We start from the raw sequence: 21,366 nt of genomic DNA, 5'->3' as shown, positions 1-21,366 counted from the left end.
CGGAATGGTTAGCTTATGTATCCTAGCCTCGTAATGACTGTATATGTGCCAATTTGTGTGGACGGATCACTCGAAAAGAAAGCAGGAGAGAAGCAATGTTTTCATGTCTCATCTCGAGCAAAAGTTTTTTATTAGAGCGACCCAACCTCCTAATTTCACTCAAATCATGTGAGTTATTCAACCAGTCACAAGTCAGAATGGATATTTGTGATGACAAACAAAAAACTAAAATCTTTCAGCAGGTGTGAGGAGCTCAGGTAGGAGGTACAGCAGGTATGAGGGCCACAGGTAGGAGGTACCGCAGGTGTGAGGAGCTCAGGTAGGAGGTACAGCAGGTGTGAGGAGCTCAGGTAGGAGGTACAGCAGGTGTGAGGAGCTCAGGTAGGAGGTACAGCAGGTATGAGGGCCACAGGTAGGAGGTACAGCAGGTATGAGGGCCACAGGTAGGAGGTACCGCAGGTGTGAGGAGCTCAGGTAGGAGGTACCGCAGGTGTGAGGAGCTCAGGTAGGAGGTACCGCAGGTGTGAGGAGCTCAGGTAGGAGGTACAGCAGGTGTGAGGAGCTCAGGTAGGAGGTACAGCAGGTGTGAGGAGCTCAGGTAGGAGGTACAGCAGGTATGAGGGCCACAGGTAGGAGGTACCGCAGGTGTGAGGAGCTCAGGTAGGAGGTACCGCAGGTGTGAGGAGCTCAGGTAGGAGGTACCGCAGGTGTGAGGAGCTCAGGTAGGAGGTACCGCAGGTGTGAGGAGCTCAGGTAGGAGGTACCGCAGGTGTGAGGAGCTCAGGTAGGAGGTACAGCAGGTATGAGGAGCACAGGTAGGAGGTACCGCAGGTGTGAGGAGCTCAGGTAGAAGGTACAGCAGGTGTGAGGAGCTCAGGTAGGAGGTACTGCAGGTGTGAGGAGCTCAGGTAAGGGAGGGGATTACAGGCACAGGTAGATGAACAATTACAGTAGGCAGTCTGGTCACAGGTAGGAGGTGCTTATGGCCTCATGTTCAGACACACACACACACACACACACACACACACACACACACACACACACACACACACACACAGTGATCATGTTCCTTTTCTTGTGGCTCTTTCACTCTAGCATGCTAAATGAACAGCAGATGTAAAAGAATACATTGCACACAGAGAGTCCACACTGCACCAGTGTGAATGACAGAAATACGTCAGCTCAGACAGACAGACGATACGCTCGCACACTTCACTCTTAGGGGTTTTTTTGTGGCCCTAAAATGATGGCGTTTCTTGTTATAGTCTCTGAGTAATCAATAGTCTCAGCACAAACAGAAAATCTATCTAAACCGTGTGTAGTCCCAATACAGGGTATGATGTTACAGCAGTGATCTTGATGTATGATGGTGTTATTTTAGTGCACAGTCAGATCTATTTTGCCCAGAATAAGGCACTTAACACCTTCTCTGGAGGCCAGGATGTCTCCGAGCAGACACTCTCCCTCCCTGGCTGCCGTAAAAGTCCCATAGTTCCTAGCGGCCCGGCTGTAAACGACACCAGAGCCATTAATTAATTAATGGCTGTTCAGCAGGGGGCTGGCTCTGTGGCAGAGAACGTAGTGTAACTGCAGGAGAAGAGAGAGGGGGGTGTGGCAGCCTTACCCTGTCTGACTATCAATCAACCTGATAACCGTGGTGATAGCGAAGAGAGGGAGGAGCAAAACTAGCCAAGGCAGAGGGAGAGAGACAGAGAGAGGGAGAGAGACAGAGGAAGAGGGAGAGAGAGAGAGAGACAGAGGAAGAGGGAGAGAGAATGGCGGCTGGGTGGCCTACCCATCTTCCTCCCACACTGGTTCCGGTTCTGGTCAGTGCTGGGGCCGTGTTGGTTTCTCACTATATCATCAATGTGGCAGCGCAGATCCCCGACCCGGCGGTAAGACCTCGTCCTCCTCCACTGCAGACAGACCCACAGGGTGCACACACAAAGCTCGCGGTATTAACGGCAGGATCCGCAGTGGTAGTAAAGTGTCGCTCGCAAACAGGCAGACAAAAGCTCAGTAACGACAGACGCTGAGATCCTGCTCAGTGCCGCACTGGACAAATGCATCAGAGACAAAGGGACGATTTTAATGAATAAAGTGTAGTGAGGATCACAAACAGAACACACTGTATGTACAGACAACTGGAGACACACTCGTGGAGCGTTGTAGAAGGGCTCACTGTGAAGTTCTGTGATAGAATGTCAGCATGTCTGTCATCAGATGATTAAAGTTAAAAAGAATTATGCTACAGAAGCACATTAGCAAAGAAAATGTATTCAGTATTCACCTGTAATAGCCATCGAGATTACAATATCTTATTTGGACAGATGCTAAATTAAATCCATGAAATTCATAAGTTAAAGATCAAATTGAAATAAACCAAAGCATGCATGAAACAAACCAAATGATGGTAGTTCTATATTCACATTGACAACATCTATCTGTGTCAAAAAGAATAAAGGAGAGCAGATGAAGATCTCTGAGTGATGATCTGTAGGTGAAGATCTGTGAGTGATGATGTGTGAGTGATTATCTATAGGTGATGATCTATAGGTGATGATCTGTAGGTGATGATCTGTAGGTGATGATCTCTGGGTGATGATCTGTAGGTGAAGATATGTAGGTGATGATTTGTGAGTGATGATTTGTGAGTGATGATTTGTGAGTGATGATTTGTGAGTGATGATCTGTAGGTGATGATCTGTAGGTGAAGATATGTAGGTAATGATGAGTGAGTGATGATCTCTGGGTGATGATCTCTGGGTGATGATCTGTAGGTGATGATCTATAGGTGATGATCTGTAGGTGATGATCTATAGGTGATGATCTGTGGAGGACAGTAAACTGAATCTGCTCCATTAGCAGCCCTGAATTACCTTAGTGTGAGATGTTGTTAGAAGATGGAAGCCATTTGATATTTACTAAGATTACTACTAACATTATGAGCCTGTTATGTCCTCATACGTGCACATACGTGGCTACATGCATATATTGTTCTGAAAATAAACATTTAAATATGTTTAAAACATGTAAGGTATATTTAGAGCAGCCCGGTGTGCTGATGACAGCAGGTGTTGAACACCAGTCATGTAGACACACACGAGCGGCAGGAAGTCGTGTCAGGAGTGGCACAGGTGTGTTACATTTACTCAGCATGGAGTAATGACGAGGCTCCTGTGTTAACAGCATATACAAGTACCACAGTCTTACCGCTCACTGATTACATGTCATTACATTAAGTTCAAGAAGCCATCAAGTTAGCATATTAGTGCACCTAGAGCTACGCCAGTGTGATGGATTAGTGCAGGTGCCTTCCTGAACCTGGGCTTGTGGTTTCCTGCAACCTGGAGACATCACAGAAGGTAAAAACTAAAATGGTGTTTAGAGCTGCGTTTTCAACATTTTAGTGCAGATATCCATAATATATCTGATCTATAATCTGATCACCAATGGTGAACTATATGTTGACAGCTGATGTGCTGAAACACATGTCTGGAACGTGACTGGTGTCAGTCGCTCTGTCTGTCTATCAAAACAGCCCTCATTAGTGTTTAAAGAGTCAGTCATTAGTGTTTAAAGAGTCAGTCTTTGTGCCCGGGAGACTCCAGTCTTCTCCCAATTAAGAGCTTGGAGGAAACTTCTATTGTTCTATAAATAAGTGTTTGGAAGGGAACCTCCGTTGTCCTGCGAGTGTAACCAGGATTACACAGCACTTTTCTTTGTGATTAAAGTAATCGGAACTGGCTGATCGTATCTCAGCTCCCTGTGTATCGAGGTTTCCACACAGGATGCATGTGTGTGAACTCAGTAGTCAAAAATGAGATTACATTTGCTTCTCTAACCCTGTAACACACTATAACACTATATAACACACAATAATGCACTTTGACACACTATAACACACAATAATGTACTTTGACATACAATAATGTACTTTGACACACCACAACACAATGTAGTACACTATAACACACCATAATACACTATAACACAATATAAATGGTGGGTTATGGTAGGTTATGATGGGGTGTGGTGGGTGATGGTGGGTTGTTTTGGGTTATGGTGGGTTATAGTGGGGTGGGTGATGATGGGTTATGATGGGTTGTGGTGGGTTACGGTGGGTTATAGTGGGTTACGGTGGGTTGTGGTGGGTTATGGTGGGTTGTTGTGGGTGATGGTGGGTTATAGTGTGGTGGGTTGTTGTGGGTGATGGTGGGTTATAGTGTGGTGGGTTATGGTGGGTGATGGTTGGTTATGGTGGGTTATGGTGGGTTGTGATGGGTGATGGTGGGTTGTGGTGGGTGATGGTGGGTTGTGGTGGGTGATGGTGGGTTGTTGTGGGTGATGGTGGGTTATAGTGTGGTGGGTTATGGTGGGTTGTTGTGGGTGATGGTGGGTTATAGTGTGGTGGGTGATGGTGGGTTGTGATGGGTGATGGTGGGTTGTGGTGGGTGATGATGGGTGATGGTGGGTTGTTGTGGGTGATTGTGGGTTATAGTGTGGTGGGTGATGGTGGGTTATGGTGGGTTGTGATGGGTGATGGTGGGTGATGGTGGGTTGTTGTGGGTGATGGTGGGTTATAGTGTGGTAGGGTGGGTGGGTGATGGTGGGTTATGGTTGGTTGTGGTGTGTGAAAGTGGGTTATAGTGTGGTGAGTCTTGAGTATCATTATGTAAAACGGTGTAATCTTGCAACAAAGATGCATTCACAATGGCATTAAGTTCAACTACTAAACCAACCATTTCAGAGGTGGTCTAACCTACATTTAACCTACATATAACTCCGCCCCCTCCCATTACATCACACCATGTCACCATCACAACTCCGCCCCCTCCCATCACACCATGTCACCATCTAGGAGCCACTAAGGCCCACCTCTTCCTCTCTTCACCTCTTCACCTCTTCCGCTCTTCACCTCTTCATCTCTTCACCTCTTTCTCTCTTCACCTCTTTCTCTCTTCACCTCTTCATCTCTTCCACTCTTCACCTCTTCCTCTCTTCACCTCTTCATCTCTCTACCTCTTCATCTGACCTCAGGACCGGGTTCTGACAGACAGGAGGAATGTTCCTAAAGAGGTTCTGTCATGGTGTCCTTTGTCCTGTGGTGAAGGTGGACTTCAGCGGGGTGTGGGGAACGCCCACCCTGCTTGTCTCTTCTCCTCTCTCTCCCTCGCTCTCTTTTCCTCCCTCTCTCTTGCTCTCTCTCCTCTCTCTCTTCCTCTATCTCTCCCTCTCTGTCTCTCTCTGGTGGTTCTTCTTTTTCAAACTGACTGTAGTTGAGCTAATTAGGACTTTTTCTCCAATGTGAACTTGATGTTTCAGGACTTTGAGGTTCATCATTAGAAACTCTGACATATTACACCACTGAATCAAAACACCAGCGATTTTGGTGACAGCCTTTTAACTAGTGTCTTAAAAAGCCTTTGTTAGCTGCCTTAAAGTGATATGTTTCTGTATTATTGTATTTTTATTCTCATTATTTAATTACAGGTATTTCAAGTATGTCTCTGGGTCACGTCTTTTTAAATCTAATGAAGTGTTGACTCTACCCTGAGCTTCTGGACTATTTATACTCCTGTTTCCTCAACATTCAATCCTACCGCAGACGGTCAACGGTGTGAGCCAATCAGCGGCAGCATCTTCAGTAAAGGAAGCAGAATAACAGCCAATCACTGCTCTGCTCTCACCTTCAGCTCCTGCCCACGGACCCGCCCCCGAAGCCCGCCCCCATCACCTCGGAGACTGTGGTGTTCTGGGGGCTTCGCCTCTGGCAGGTGGTAGGAATCTTCTCCATGTTTGTGCTTGGAATTAGTAAGTTGTTTGTGTTTATAGAGAAATGTTTTTGACAAAGATCAGAATATAATATATTATGTGTGTGTGTGTGTGAGTGTTTGTGTGTGTGTGTGTTAAAGTGGTGATGAGGTGTAGTGAGGGTGAGAGTGTGTGTGTGTGTGTGTGTGTGTGTGTGTGTGTGAGAGTGTGTGAGTGTGTGTGTGTGTGTGTGTGTGTGTGTTAAAGTGGTGATGAGGTGTAGTGAGGGTGAGAGTGTGTGTGTCTATGAGTGTGTGTGTCTATGAGCGTGTGTGTGTGTGAGTGTGTGTGTGTTAATGTGGTGATGAGGTGTAGTGAGGGTGTGTGTGTGTGTATGAGTTAATGTGGTGTTCAGGTGTAGTGAGGGTGTGTGTGTGTGTGTGTTAATGTGGTGTTGAGGTGTAGTGAGTGTGAGTGTGTGTGTGAGTTAATGTGGTGTTGAGGTGTAGTGAAGGGGTGTGTGTGTGTGTGTGTGTGTTAATGTGATGTTCAGGTGTGGTGAGGGTGAGTGTGTGTGTGTTAATGTGGTGTTGAGGTGTAGTGAGGGTGTGTGTGTGTGTGTGTGTGAGTTAATGTGGTGTTCAGGTGTAGTGAAGGTGTGTGTGTGTGTGTGTGTTATTGTGGTGTTGAGGTGTAGTGAGGGTGAGTGTGTGTGTGTGTGTGCGTGTGTGTGTGTTAATGTGGTGTTGAGGTGTAGTGAGGGTGAGGGTGTGAGTGTGTGTGTGAGTGTGTGTGTGTGTGTTAATGTGGTGTTCAGGTGAAGGATCTCTATTATTTCATGATTCATAGTCTCTTTTCCTGTTGTTCTCATTCTTCAGTCATCACTCTGTGCTGTATTTTTAAATGCCGAATTCCTCGGACGAGAAAAGAGATTGAGGCCCGACATTTACAGAGACAGGCAGCAAAAAACTACGCCAACACCCTGGAGACAGTCCCTCCCCTCAACGAGCTCACGGAGATCCCGGGAGGTAAGCCCCGCCCCCTTAACTCTTCCTCCTCCTTAACTTCCTTCTCCTCAAAACAAACAGCCAATCAAAGAAAAGGAAACAGCAGTAGCATTTATGGGAACAAGGCCAGGGCTCATCAGAGATGTGATTTCCCTTCTGCTCCCTTGATTGTGTGGTGTTCTGTGCCCCGTTAGCTCAGAGGGGCCGTGTCCCTGATAGACGGCCTGCTTCACTCATTTCTGTTGATGACAAACAGGAAAAACTGATGCAGACCACTAGGGCCTGTTCTGTTATTCCATCTCCTTAGTAACAGACAACTAATTCCCATGTCATCTCTGTGGTCGTCAAACTTGTAGGTGACATCAATCTCCAACAGGTTCATTCTGACTCTAAGCAGATGGCACCAGTTTGCGTGATGGAGATAAGAGAATGTTATTTGCAGTCAGGCGTCTGTTCTTTACTGAGCTGTGGGGGCACAATTGTTTTCAGGGCACATTTACATCTACTTCATCTTTACAGCCACTTTACCTTTACAGTCACTTCACCTTTACAGCCACTTCACCTTTACAGCCACTTCACCTTTACATCCACTTCACGTTTACATCCACTTCCCCTTTACATCCACTTCACCTTTACAGCCACTTCACCTTTACATCCACTTCACCTTTACATCCACTTCCCCTTTATAGCCACTTCACCTTTATAGCCACTTCACCTTTACATCTACTTCACCTTTACAGCCACTTTACCTTTACAGCCACTTCACGTTAGCTCCACTTCACGTTTACATCAACTTCCCCTTTACATCCACTTCCCCTTTACAGCCACTTCACCTTTACATCCACTTCACCTTTACATCTACTTCACCTTTACATCCACTTCACCTTTACATCTACTTCACCTTTACATCCACTTCTCCTTTACATCCACTTCCCCTTTACATCTACTTCCCCTTTACATCCACTTCACCTTTACATCCACTTCCCCTAGAAGACTCTGTGTGCCCTGTTTCCACGGTGACTCTCACTACAGCATTCATTTGTTTGTTTGTTTGTTTTTAGTGACGTTGCATTTGGGTCATGTTGTGCCAGAGCCGGTGAGTTGCCATGGTGATGTGGAAAGTGCATGTAAATGTGTATTTGAGTCTGATAAGAAGTGATGGGGACTGATTTCAGTGCGGAAACTCAGTCTGATTGTCTGGAAGTCTGATGATGGCGATGATAGTGTTGGGCAGTACGTGGGTCTCCCGGCGAAGGGACGTGATTGGCCAGAGTTCGGCCTGTAGCTGTTCTCACGCTCTGACTGTGTCCCCACTGTGTGCTGAACCCCGTCCTGCTCATGCTGCACCTGTCCTGTCCTGTACTAATGTCCTTCTCTGTCCTGTGTGTGTTCTGTCCCACGCTCCTGGCTCCCCCCGTGGCTGGACCCCGTAGCTGTGCGTACTGTCTCAGAGCAGGTGCAGGGCCGGGACGCCGGCCACCCTCCTGTTTCCCGCGAGGAAGAGGAGCAAGACAGTGGAGTCACACCAGCTGAGACAGGCTGAAGGGCTCCACGTCTCCTGATCTCTTACTGGTCTCTCCTCACACCTGTCTCCTGATCTCTTACTGGTCTCTCCTCCCTGTCTCTGTCTCCTGATCTCTTACTGGTCTCTCCTCCCTGTCTCTGTCTCCTTGTCTCTTACTGGTCTCTCCTCCCTGTCTCTGTCTCCTGATCTCTTACTGGTCTCTCCTCCCTGTCTCTGTCTCCTGATCTCTTACTGGTCTCTCCCCCCTGTCTCTGTCTCCTGATCTCTTACTGGTCTCTCCCCCCTGTCTCTGTCTCCTTGTCTCTTACTGGTCTCTCATCCCTGTCTCTGTCTCCTGATCTCTTACTGGTCTCTCCTCCCTGTCTCTGTCTCCTGATCTCTTACTGGTTTCTCCTTCCTGTCTCTGTCTCCTTGTCTCTTACTGGTTTCTCCTTCCTGTCTCTGTCTCCTTGTCTCTTACTGGTCTCTCCTCCCTGTCTCTGTCTCCTTGTCTCTTACTGGTCTCTCCTCCCTGTCTCTGTCTCCTGATCTCTTACTGGTTTCTCCTTCCTGTCTCTGTCTCCTTGTCTCTTACTGGTCTCTCCTCCCTGTCTCTGTCTCCTTGTCTCTTACTGGTCTCTCCTCCCTGTCTCTGTCTCCTTTCTCCCTCTAGGTGTCTTCCCCATCCCTTATCTCTCATCTAACTATCCTGTCTGCACTTTGAACAGTTCTCTCAGTGTCACACTACATGTAAAGTAAGCTGTGTTAAACATTAATCATAGTCACCGTGGGCTGCCAGCAGCCTGTTGTTTTCATGACCAAACTGAATGGGTCTCTGTAAGCAGCTTCAGTCCAGGAGTGGCCTGGCTGTAGTTCCAGCGATCCCACTGGAGATCTGGCACCTGTGGTGTGTCACGGCATTTCAGGACTCCAGCTGTGGAACTAGTGGATCTTCTACTGCTGGATATTCACTGTAGCATCAATTACATTCAGTGAATTCTGGAGCTGTAGTTAAATTCTTGCGTAATTTGCACATCATTTCAGATGTTTTATTAGAACAAATCTGTCAGCAGTAGTAGAAGAAATAATAATGATATAATACAATGATATAATAGTAACTACTGCAGAAACACATGTACACACAAAGACACACATCTACACACAAAGACACACATCTACACACAAACATCCCCACACACACAGGCACACAAAAACACACACATCCCCCACACACACACAGATCCCTGGAATGTTTCTCTCCCCCTCTCTTTCTCTCTTTTCCACGTCTTACTCAGATGTTCTCTCTGTTTACTCTCTTGTATGTGTTTGTATTTCATCTTCAGTAAAGGTTCTTACTCGTTTGTCTTTTCTGTCTGTCTGCTGTTTTCTGCTCAGTCCTTCTGCACATGGTCGGTGTCTCCACGAGCACAAGTCAGTAAATCACCTGAACCACCGAGGAGCCATCACCAGGTGTGCATGCGTGCCTGCTGATTCGCCCTCCTCCTTGTGTTCTTATCGAAGCCCCGCCCACTCAGCTGAGCCAGTACACCCACATCTTGTGTGATTTAGGACAGGCCTCTGCTTAAGTCCTGCTCCAAACACACTTGAAGCTACTTCATGATAAGTTGGTGAGAAACACCAGGTGTGTTGGAGTAAGAAACCGTTACGCTGTGATGGGTCTTCAGGAATCCTGCTTGACACGCCACCATTGTTTCATGAGCCCGAATGAGTCTGAATGAGTCTGACTGGACTGGTACTTGGTGCTGTTGGGGTGTGTGTTTGGTACCACACTTTGAATCAGAGCTGTTCTAGTCTTAGACCACCTTTAGATTTATTAGACAGCGTAATGGCCATGTATTATTTATCAGTGTCTTAATTAGAACGCAGAAGGTACAGGATGTTTGTATGCCATCTATGTATGCCAACCATCTATGAAGGCGTTTCTGACCCACCATGAACTCTAAATGTAAGCATTAAAACTTTTATTAGATTCAAGTATCCCCAAACCTTTGATGGACAGCATATAATGACAATGTGAGAAGCATTGAGATTGAGAAGAAGGGGTATGTCTCCCGCACTGAGAATGTGAGACATGGAGAAATGTTGAGAATCATGGAGAAACGGAGCCAGGTTTAAAGGCTAGTGTAGCACACGGCTCACTGCTCCTGGGTGTTTATTATACTCCCATTAGAAAGGCAGCTAAACACACCGCTGCACTGCACAGCTCTGAGGAGAAATGATCTCAGTGTGGAAACAGCTCAGTCCAAGAACAACAGCCACTCAGAGGTACACACAGCCCGAGGAGAACCGTGACATCATTACGGCCGTTATTAGGAGGTAATGTGTTGTAATGGGGATCTCTAAACATTCCTGCAGGAGCGTTTAGAGCAGGTAATGACTCCACATGTCTGTTATACAGAGAGCAGCTCATTGTGCCTGTAACTCGATCTCATCTCACGATTTCACGGGAGTCGTGAGCAAACTATAGGCACTCTACATGGATGAGTCCCCGCCCACCCACGACCCCCATGCCAAGAATGACCCATGACCTCTCTCTCTCTCACACAAATGACACATGAAAAGTGTAACCTCCCTTGGCATTAAGCACAAACACAAGCACTAAGACTCTTTTGGGGAGACAGTTCTAAGGGTTTATGAAGTCATGCTGTGGTAATATATAACATTATATAATAAGCACTACTGTAAGGAGTGGCCAACCCGCGGCTCGCGAGCCGCATGCGGCTCTTTGCCTGGTTTCATGCGGCTCCCCAGCCGGTCCGCGGACTCACCTGCACAAATGGGGCGACACACCGCTACATTTTCGTGGTGCGCGGTTAGTTTACAAGCCTAGCGAGCCGCTAATACTTTTAAAACCGGCGTAGAAACACGCATTTGACTGTCTTCACAACTAATAATTTACACTCGCCAGCCAACCCCCCCCCCCCCCCCCCCCCCCCCCCCCCCCCCCCACTCAACAATCTACACTCGCCCATGTACGATGTGGCTCTTTGCCGTAACACAGTAAGAAAAGTGGCTCTTGGTCTATGACGGGTTGGCCACCCCTGCACTACTGTATAGTGAGCACTGCTGTTGTCATAGTAAGCACTGCTGATGTCATAGTTAACATTGCTGATGTCATAATGGGCACTGCCAATGTCAAAGTGAACACTGCTGATATCCCAGTGAGCACTGCTGAGGTCAAGGTGAGCACTTCTGATGTTATAGTAAGCCCTGCTGATTTCATAGTGAGCACTGCTGATGTCATAGTGAGTACTACTGTTGTCATAGTGAGCACTACTGTTGTCATAGTGAGCACAGCTGATGTCATAGTGAGCACAGCTGATGTCATAGTGAGCGCTACTGTTGTCATAGTGAGCACAGCTGATGTCATTGTGAGCACAGCTGATGTCATAGTGAGCACTACTGTTGTCATAGTGAGCACAGCTGATGTCATAGTGAGCACTACTGTTGTCATAGTGAGCACTACTGTTGTCATAGTGAGCACTGCTCCAAACCTTGCATCAGAGCAGCAAGGGCACTCAGCCTCAGAGAGGGCAGCGGTCCCAGGTGCTACAGAGGCATTATTAGCCCTGTATGACATGGAGACCGGCTAGAGACAAGCCATTCCTGCAGAAAACATCAAAACATGTTCTACAGTGGCCATGTCAAAGTACAGATCAAATCAAAGCGATGTGCCCACAAGAATCCTCCAACCTACCAGAACATCCTGAGTATGGAGAATAATGAAGATCAACAATACACAAAGAAGAATAGGTGAGAATCACTTCCAACCAGTACACACAGGTGAAAACATACTCCAACATAGTATAGAGTAACAACGGTCTCTTCCGGTTCTGAAGGGGTTAAGTACTGATGCGTAGAGAGCATATGCAATGGAAACAATAGACTGGAACAGCCTGTATCCAGATAAATCTGACAACATAACATAAATAATATTACTGTATATTAATACTGCATTTTTAGAAATGCCTGTAAACAAAGTTTGTTTTACCACAGGCTGCTGGCCAAACAGGGTCATGTTACCGCTGGCAGAATTGAAATACTTGCATATGCACCCGCATGAAATATGTCACTGATAAATATTCATAGATCATATGAATGCTAATGTGCAAGGACTTCTGAATAGTAACAAGCTCATATATACTAGACATGATCATTTAGGCTGCAAATACAAGTATGAGACACAGATTAGCACCAGAATCCAGACAAGAATCCACCCAAGAACTCTTCAGAGGAAACACAGCAGAGAAAGTCAGGAGAAGAGGAATAGAACAGCAGCTTACAGTACAATCCAAAATGTGTAGAGGTGTATCAGGTAGAGGAGTGTCTGGTAGAGGAGTGTCTTGTAGAGGAGTTTCAGGTAGAGGAATGTCAGGTAGAGGAGTGTCTGGTAGAGGAGTGTCTGGTAGAGGAATGTCTGGTAAAGGAGTGTCTGGTAGAGGTGTGTCAGGTAGAGGAGTGTCAGGTAGAGGAGTGTCTGGTAGAGGAGTGTCTGGTAGAGGTGTGTAATGTAGAGGTGTGTAAGGTAGAGAGGAGTGTCTGGTAGAGGAGTGTCTGGTAGAGGAGTGTCAGATAGAGGAGTGTCTGGTAGAGGAGTGTCAGGTAGAGGAGTGTCAGGTAGAGGAGTGTCAGGTAGAAGAGTGTCTGGTAGAGTGTAAGGTAGAGAACTGTCAGACAGCTATTTGTGGTGAAACGAAGTAGTTACAATTTCAAGCATTTTAAAGTACTTTAGCCTAAATTCCAGCACTTTTCAAACCTGGAACACAAAGCAACATTAAAATTGGTCAGGTAAATGTTTCTTCCCCTGTTTTTGAGGGGTGTTTCTTTATAACTACCACATATCGTTACGGAGAACACTGCACAGGATGTGACGCGGAAAGTATAAACGCCTCCACCGTTCTCTACTGCGAACCTGCGTGTTTGGTAGAGCAGTGTCAGGTAGAGGTGTGTCAGGTAGAGCAGTGTCAGGTAGAGGTGTGACAGGTAGAGGTGTGACAGGTAGAGGTGTCAGGTAGAGGTGTGTCAGGTAGAGGTGTGTCAGGTAGAGGTGTGTCAGGTAGAGCAGTGTCAGGTAGAGGTGTGTCCGGTAGAGGAGTGTCAGGTAGAGGAGTGTCAGGTAGAGGAGTGTCTGGTAGAGGTGTGTCTGGTAGAGGTGTGTCAGGTAGAGGTGTGTCAGGTAGAGGTGTGTCAGGTAGAGGTGTGTCTGGTAGAGGAGTGTCAGGTAGAGGTGTGTCAGGTAGAGGAGTGTCAGGTAGAGGAGTGTCAGGTAGAGGTGTGTCAGGTAGAGGAGTGTCTGGTAGAGGTGTGTCAGGTAGAGGAGTGTCAGGTAGAGGTGTGTCAGGTAGAGGTGTGTCTGGTAGAGGTGTGTCAGGTAGAGGTGTGTCAGGTAGAGGTGTGTCAGGTAGAGGAGTGTCTGGTAGAGGTGTGTCAGGTAGAGGAGTGTCAGGTAGAGGTGTGTCAGGTAGAGGTGTGTCTGGTAGAGGAGTGTCAGGTAGAGGAGTGTCAGGTAGAGCAGTGTCAGGTAGAGGTGTGTCAGGTAGAGGTGTGTCAGGTAGAGGTGTGTCAGGTAGAGGAGTGTCTGGTAGAGGAGTGTCAGGTAGAGGAGTGTCTGGTAGAGCAGTGTCAGGTAGAGGTGTGTCAGGTAGAGGTGTGTCTGGTAGAGGAGTGTCTGGTAGAGGTGTGTCTGGTAGAGCAGTGTCAGGTAGAGGTGTGTCAGGTAGAGGTGTGTCAGGTAGAGGTGTGTCAGGTAGAGGAGTGTCTGGTAGAGAAGTATCTGTGTGGAAATCACAGTAAATGTGTGTGGGTAGTATTCAGGCGAGAGTGTTCTAGGTGGGTGTGGAAGGTCAGTCAGTGATGCTTGACTGGGTACTGCAGAGTGTTTTATGGACCTGACAATCACTATAACCGTAATGATCTATTTTTGACTCACGTGGGTGTATATAGTTTGTAAACACTAGAATACAGATTGCATTCCAGTCAATGTCTTTTCAATGTCATTCAAAGCCAAAAGGGTTTAAATCATTTTGTATACCAGCAAGCAGAAGGCTGATGAGATGTTGATCTTGTTCACTGGAGTTGGACTCTCCAGCACGCAGACACCAGACACCTGCTGCTGTACCTGGGCCACAGACACCTCAGAGTCGACACACACATCATAAATGGTTTTGTTCAAAAGCCTCTTTCTCCGGAGTGGCTAAGGCTGGATTTAACTGCTTTCTGTAGTACTCAATATGGGGACTTTGAAACACCAATCTACGCACGCTAAGCGGATCAGAAGGGTTCCAGGGGATAAGCCACTGCTGTTCTGTGAAGAGACCCGTGCTGACTGCAACACCCCCAATAATAACCCAGTAATCACAGCGCAGTGCCGGGAACACTCAGAACACTTCATCACTGGTGTAGGTGGAGCGCAGGAGAAGTGGCAAACGCTGAGAGATGTTCCTCCTGTTACTGCTCACACCCGCTCATCCAGAACACCACACCAGGAACCGCAGTGTGAACATAATGGGGTGTGTGTGTGTGTGTGGAATGATGTGGAACTGAGAAGACGTGGTGTGGACAGTGGTGTGGCTGGTAAGGTGTGTTGGGTGGACGGGTTTCCTGAAGTGCTCAGAATGGTGTGTGTTTTTATTACACTGTACAGGGAATAAACGTAACAACACAGTGAGGAATGAACACTCTCCAGAGAGGTGGTGTTCTGCGTGGAGGTGGTGCCCTCCAGAGAGGTGGTGTGCAGTAGCAGGGCTGACCCAGACAGCAGGTCTGGCCCTCGTCCTGCACGCCCAGCTGGAGACGTTACGTCTGTCGAGGTTCAGCACGCACATCAGAAACATCTACCATCTGTGCCTCATAAACAAAACCATGTTGACCAAATGTACCCAGACAGCACTGTGCAGAGAGCTCGCTATACTTGACCTGTATCCTGATGCAAGCTCTTCAAACACTCTAAAGCAGGGGTCGGCAACTGGCGGACCGCGGTCCGTATCCGGACCCGAACGCAGTCCTGTCCGGACCCAATCTCATTCCTGATTAACTGGATACGGACCCAAAAAAACCATATTTATTCATTTTGACGGGAGAATTAATTTTAAACCGGAGTATTTATTTCAGGGCTATTGAAAAAAACACTCCGTCACGAGTGTTACGTTCACCACCCCAGCTCAACAACTTGCGTTCGCCACCCCCCGGACCTCAGGTGACAGCTATCTGCCAAAATTGGACCGCGGACAAATTTAGTTGAGTACCCCTGCTCTAAAGTGTCCATGTGAAAGAGTAGGGCAACAGTTTAAAGACTATTATCACACATCAAACATGTCTGACAGCTGTGCGATAACTAATGAGTAAGAGACAGTTAGGGTTAGGTCAGGGTTAGAGTAAGGGTTAGGTTAGGGTAAGGGTCAGGGTTAGAGTTAGGATTAGGTTTAGGGTAAGGGTAAATTTCAGGGTAAGGCAGTGGTTGTCAAAATTTTTCTATCATTCCCCACCTCAGAAGAAGGGGAAATTCCACGCCCCATTGGGGGGGGGCGCTTTTGATTGTGATTTGTTGACGAGGGTCGCGAACGTAATTTGTTGACCCCAGGGGGTGGGGTGGGGGGGTGGTACAAATTCATTAAAGGGTGCCGAAACGCTGTTCCGCAGACATTTTAATGGGATTATGCACACTTTGAGAAACGCTGGGGTAAGGGTAAGGGTAAGGGTTAGGGTTAAAGACGTAGCAGTGTTGGTGATTACACAACTCACTTTAACTCTGCCACCAGTGCTTTAGAAGTAGCAGCCATAAGAAACCCCATGCACTAATGGTAATGTTGTTTCTCATATAGCCTGTCACAAAATGAATTGGTTCTGGAGTCTAATTCTTTTGGAATATGGAATGTGTTTGGAATGTGTTCTAGAATACTCTTTGATTTTTTTTTGGAATTATTTACAGTGCCTGGGAACTCCATACCCACAATACACAGAATTCCCACTGCATGGCATGCTAACGAGTTTGATGCTAACCGTAACCCCGTGTGACCCTAACGCTCACCCCCTGCTGTCTGAAACAGAAGCGTCAGACACTTCTTCAAGCTGTCATAGTGAATGTGTTCCATGTGCTGAACACCCACACACGCCTACCACTTTAAATGTGGGCTACTGACCACGAGACACACAAGACTGATGGTTTTGGTGGGGCTAATAATGATACTGGTGAAACTCAGCCGTTTTGTCTTTGAAAGTGGTTTGGGGTTGGAATGTGTGTGAAGGTTTTCTGTGGAGGTCCGGAGGTCCGGTACGCAGGAGCGTTAGCGTAACGTCTGCTGCTCATGGCATTTCTCTCTCCTCCTGTTTTCAGCCGCAAAGCCTGCGGAGAAAAAGGAGGAGGTGCCCACGGTGTCGGGGAAGGTGGACGGAGAGAAAGGAGAGAAGAAGAAAGGAAAAGAAGGGAAGAAGGAAGGCAAAGGAGAGGAAAACGGAGAGCCCACCAAGAAGAAGGGAGAGAGCGCAGAGAAAGAGGAGAAGAAGAAAGGTGAAGCAGCAAAGAGCACAAAAGAGACTGAGAAAGGGGGCGGGGCAGAGAAGGGCGGGGCCAAAGGAGGAGCCAAAAAGTCTACGAAAAACTGAGGAAGTGATCGCCAGGTCGTCTAAGCTGAAGAAGTGATCGTCAGATCATTTAAATGACTGTGCTAAACTTTTACCGAGAACAATATTTATTTATTGATTGACTTTTGCTAATATGGAATTTTTTTATACATAATATGCATTTTGCTTTAAACTGTAAATATAAATTAAAGGAAATGCTTCCTAAAATAACTCTTGCCATGTATATTAAACTCTGCATTATTTGTCTGGGAGATTTTAGCATATTTCTGTGTAAATTTCTGTGAAAATAGCACTAAATAGGAAATTATCCATGCATATTCATTTTTCTACATTTAATACATTTTATAAATAATATAATTCTAATTGGTACTAGGCTAAATGGTCCGATTCAATTAACAGAATTGTTTTAACCACGATTATTACACTGTGCAAGCCCTTAAGGTGACAGTGGAAAGTCAGAAAGCTGTGTGGACAAAACTGATCACATGACTTCCATTTTCATTCAACAATTCACATTTTTCATTTTATACATTTACATTTATTTTTTATCCACAATACAATGGTCAGCACTAAATAATACAATATGGACTTCCATATGAAAACAAGTCTACAATTATGTAACATTCAGACAACAGGTAACAGCATCAATTAACCATATGCCTCTGGCTGGGATTAACCATGCGCATCTGGCTGGGATTAACCATGCGCATCTGATTGGGATTAACCATGCGCATCTGATTGGGATTAACCATACGCATCTGATTGGGATTAACCATGCGCATCTGATTGGGATTAACCATGCGCATCTGATTGGGATTAACCATGCGCATCTGATTGGGATTAACCATGCGCATCTGATTGGGATTAACCATACGCATCTGATTGGGATTAATCATGCGCATCTGACTGGGATTAACCATGCGCATCTGTTTGGGATTAACCATGCGCATCTGATTGGGATTAACCATGCGCATCTGATTGGGATTAACCATGCGCATCTGATTGGGATTAACCATGCGCATCTGATTGGGATTAACCATGCGCATCTGATTGGGATTAACCATACGCATCTGATTGGGATTAACCCTATGCATCTGATTGGGATTAACCATACGCATCTGACTGGGACACTGCAACTATCCAGTGAAAGAATGAACTCCAATTCTGATTTGCTGCTTACTGGAATAAGAATTTATGAAAAGAAAATGGTTAGAAGCTCAAGTGTCTGATATGTGTGTTTCATAAAGCTATAGGCTACTGATGGTGAGAATGGTACTGGTCATTTCTGGGGGTACAATAGTGGTAGTTAGTAAAACAGATACTTACAAGTTGTTCATTGCCCCATGTATGCTTTCTCTTTGGAGCCTGTAGCTTCTTCTGATGTGCAGGATGAATTTGTTCATGTTTCCTGATCTCTGAACACTCTCAGTGACCAGTAAGCAGCAGTGAATATACTGAATCCTCTTTTCACTGCCACACAGAGATGAGCTTTCATACACAAGTGAAATGATCAACAAACAAAACAAACATCAAATGTATGGAAAGTACCAGTGACACATAAGGTGCTAATACTTATATTAAAATATTTAACATAATTACAATAATTTTAATTAAATAAAACCAAAACAAACAAATAAATGTTGAAAGGGAGAAGCTCAATTATGAACACTATTCCATCAAAATTAAAATAAACAAGATTTACAAGTCCATTTAGACACCCTGAAAAAAAGTGTTTTTCCTTTGAAAATACCTGCTTAAAAAAATAATATTTCAGACACAACAGCACTAAACGCTTGTTTGATTCTTAAACTTCAACTGCAAAACCACATTTCTCTCTTAATGGCATCATTTATGAATTTGGTATAATGAAGAGATGATAAAAAAATTATAAGTATAATCCAAAAACAAAGATAAAACCAAACACAAAGGTTTTAGGATCAGTGTGTGGGGCCGTTCTAGGCCCACAGGGGCACACGACACTACTGCACAGTGACTCGCTCACATCTGAAAACACACCAACTCTGAATGGCACTGTTAAAAGCACAGAGCATCACGGCTCTAACCGCCCATGAAAACAGGCTCCCTTTATTACAGGAATCACATTATAGCATGTCCATACAACAACCACCGCTGGCTTAGCTCATGATTCAAATGGTGTTTTTGCTTTGTAAACATTACGACCTACACATACACATCTATACAACAAAAACCACTTTACAAAGACAAACCTCTCCTACTGCAGAAATACAGAAAAACATTTATTTAAAAAACAAAAATAAAATATATATATATTTGCTTGTTTGTGTGTGTGTGTGTGTGTGTGTGTGTGTGTGTGTGTGTATACTCCATTTTTGGGGTTCATATGAAAACCCCTTGGATACAGTGGGGGAGACCCCAAACATGTATTTCACAAAGCAACTATTTGTGAGTTTTTGAAAACCATTTCCGTGTCAAAAAGAATGAACACCACACATCCTACATGACAGATTAGGACCAATTACTGCAGCAACTGGATCAGATTAATAAATATGCAGAAATTCAAATCTGAAGATTAAAGACACCAACAGCATAAATAACGAGATGATTAGACCAGGACATCAGTACTCATGATTCATGTCAGACTCCTGTAATGGTAAGAGCTTGAACATTTAACCAAGTAATTCAAACACTACACAAATGACACTGGTGATTTGCCAAAGGTCTAGGAGGAGAGTGTTTTTGCATGATTCTCTGAACATTGATGAACATTTCAAAGGGAAAAAAAAAAACAAAATCCCATTGGTGAGGGGGGCATGTTTTAATGGCAGAGAGGTTATTATCTAGCGCACTCTCCCCTACACACTCGGTTCATGCCCTTGAAGATGATAGACAGCTCTCAGGCTTTGTGAACACAGACATCAGAGCAGTGCACATCCGGTAACCTCCGAGTGTGGGAGGGGCGGTGTTTGGTACTGTGAAGACAACGCCAACCCACCACTGTGCATTTAGTACCGAGGGGAGCTTCCACAACCACTGAGCTATAACCTCACGCGTCTCCACCCATCTTTGACCCAGACGTACTGCTGCGGTGGACTGAGCCAGGAACATCCCGAAGATTCCCATTTTGTTTGATATCTTGGCCCCTTTCCCTTTGAGAGGGAAGTGCGAACAAGCATTACGTCTGGCTGTGTTCGGGTGGAATGAGGAACCTGCTGTTTGAGACCCTATGAAGCCAGCCCTGAAGACCACCATGAAGACCACCATGCGTGGCTAAGATGGTCACAACTCACTCACTGTTCACAACAAGCCTGAACACACACTGAATCAAACCCATCAATGCTCAACGGAGGTGAGATAAAAGGCAAACGTATCTACTGTCTTTCTTCAAAATGTGACACATAAATTTAAAAAGCAAACTATATTTTACATATTACATTACAAGCATCTGCATAACAACTATCTCCCACCATTGTTGAGATAGACACGGCGTCCAGAGTCCCTTCGTGTCCACGAAGGACACATGGACTTGCCAAACGCAGCATTCCAGATTTAACAGTGTTCCAGGTTAGTTAGCTACAGGCTGGTAAGCTCCATGGTCATGGCTCTGGGAGGTCCACCTGAGGAATGAGGTTCTTCAAGTTCTCTCAAAGCTCACGTTTGCACCAAAGCACACAATTTGCATCATCACATCCTGAGGCTGAGGGTTCCAGTGTCACATGACCGTTTCCCTCTCCTCCTCCACCAATGTCTTGGCTTTGTCCTCAGGGACGTTCTTCGATGGCTCCTCCTCCTGGATGTGCAGCTCCTGGCCTGAAGATGGCATGGACTGCTCTGACACTGACCCGTTCTTCACGTAACCCAGAAGGTTCCGATGGCCGTTAACGACGACGGGCCCAAGCTGTGTGGCGAGGTGTCCACGGCCTGTCACGTTGGTAACGCTGGTGTGCGACACCATTGGTCCGTAGCTGTACGTGTTACTGCCACTGCGAGCCTTCCTCTTAAAGTCCAGAGCTAGGCTCCGCCTACTCCATGACTTCTTAATCTCTGCTTGGACCTGCAGAGCAGTGAACAAACAAAACATTTATCAATAACTATGTGACTCACTTCCATCAGCATTCCTTAAACAACATACTCAAAAACTTACTCAAGACATTTAATGATAGTAGGAAATGTAGCCTTGTCTCCTACTGTGTTACAAACACCATGACTGCATAACTGGCACTTTTGGCTCATGGAGGCCATTCTCTAGACCTTGCTATGAGTGTTCAAACACTGTCACGAGTAAGAGGTCCCGTTAAAACAGTTACGAGTAAGAGGTCCCGTTAGAACACTGTCACCAGCATGAGGTCCCGTTAGTACACTGTCACCAGCATGAGGTCCCATTAGAACACTCTCACCAGCATGAGGTCCCGTTAGTACACTGTCACCAGCATGAGGTCCCATTAAAACACTGTCACGAGTAAGAGGTCCCGTTAAAACAGTTACGAGTAAGAGGTCCCGTTAGAACACTGTCACCAGCAT

General features: G+C 45.9%; 2 protein-coding genes across 3 annotated transcripts in view; one reads left to right on the top strand and one right to left on the bottom strand.

Annotated features, from left to right (window-relative positions):
* Positions 1 to 1,604: 1,604 nt before the first annotated feature.
* On the top strand, positions 1,605 to 17,004 carry tmie (transmembrane inner ear). Its single transcript, XM_076973537.1, has 4 exons — positions 1,605 to 1,895; positions 5,697 to 5,814; positions 6,633 to 6,782; positions 16,619 to 17,004. Exons 1-4 carry the CDS (start codon positions 1,776 to 1,778, stop codon positions 16,885 to 16,887), a joined length of 657 nt encoding a protein of 218 aa, XP_076829652.1. The 5' UTR covers positions 1,605 to 1,775; the 3' UTR covers positions 16,888 to 17,004.
* A 390-nt stretch (positions 17,005 to 17,394) lies between these two features.
* The window catches only part of pth1r (parathyroid hormone 1 receptor), a 63,481-nt gene continuing 59,509 nt past the window's right edge, over positions 17,395 to 21,366 (bottom strand). For both annotated transcript variants that reach the window (XM_076972989.1, XM_076972990.1), the window contains exon 13: positions 17,395 to 20,899. In XM_076972989.1, the coding sequence (XP_076829104.1) occupies positions 20,558 to 20,899 (342 nt within the window). In that variant the 3' untranslated portion in view covers positions 17,395 to 20,557. The remainder of the gene's footprint in view (positions 20,900 to 21,366) is intronic.

Source organism: Brachyhypopomus gauderio, chromosome 14 (assembly GCF_052324685.1).
Source record: "Brachyhypopomus gauderio isolate BG-103 chromosome 14, BGAUD_0.2, whole genome shotgun sequence".
Classification (NCBI taxonomy): Eukaryota; Metazoa; Chordata; class Actinopteri; order Gymnotiformes; family Hypopomidae; genus Brachyhypopomus; species Brachyhypopomus gauderio.
The sequence above is the reverse complement of the archived record's forward strand: the minus strand, read 5'-3'. Positions and strand labels throughout refer to the sequence as shown.

Coding starts and splice junctions, on each gene's coding strand:
- tmie (XM_076973537.1), top strand. CDS start 1,776: ATGGCGGCTGGGTGGCCTACCCATCTTCCTCCCACACTGGTTCCGGTT. Junction 5,815..6,632: donor CATGTTTGTGCTTGGAATTA/GTAAGTTGTTTG, acceptor CTCATTCTTCAG/TCATCACTCTGTGCTGTATT. Junction 6,783..16,618: donor GCTCACGGAGATCCCGGGAG/GTAAGCCCCGCC, acceptor TCCTGTTTTCAG/CCGCAAAGCCTGCGGAGAAA.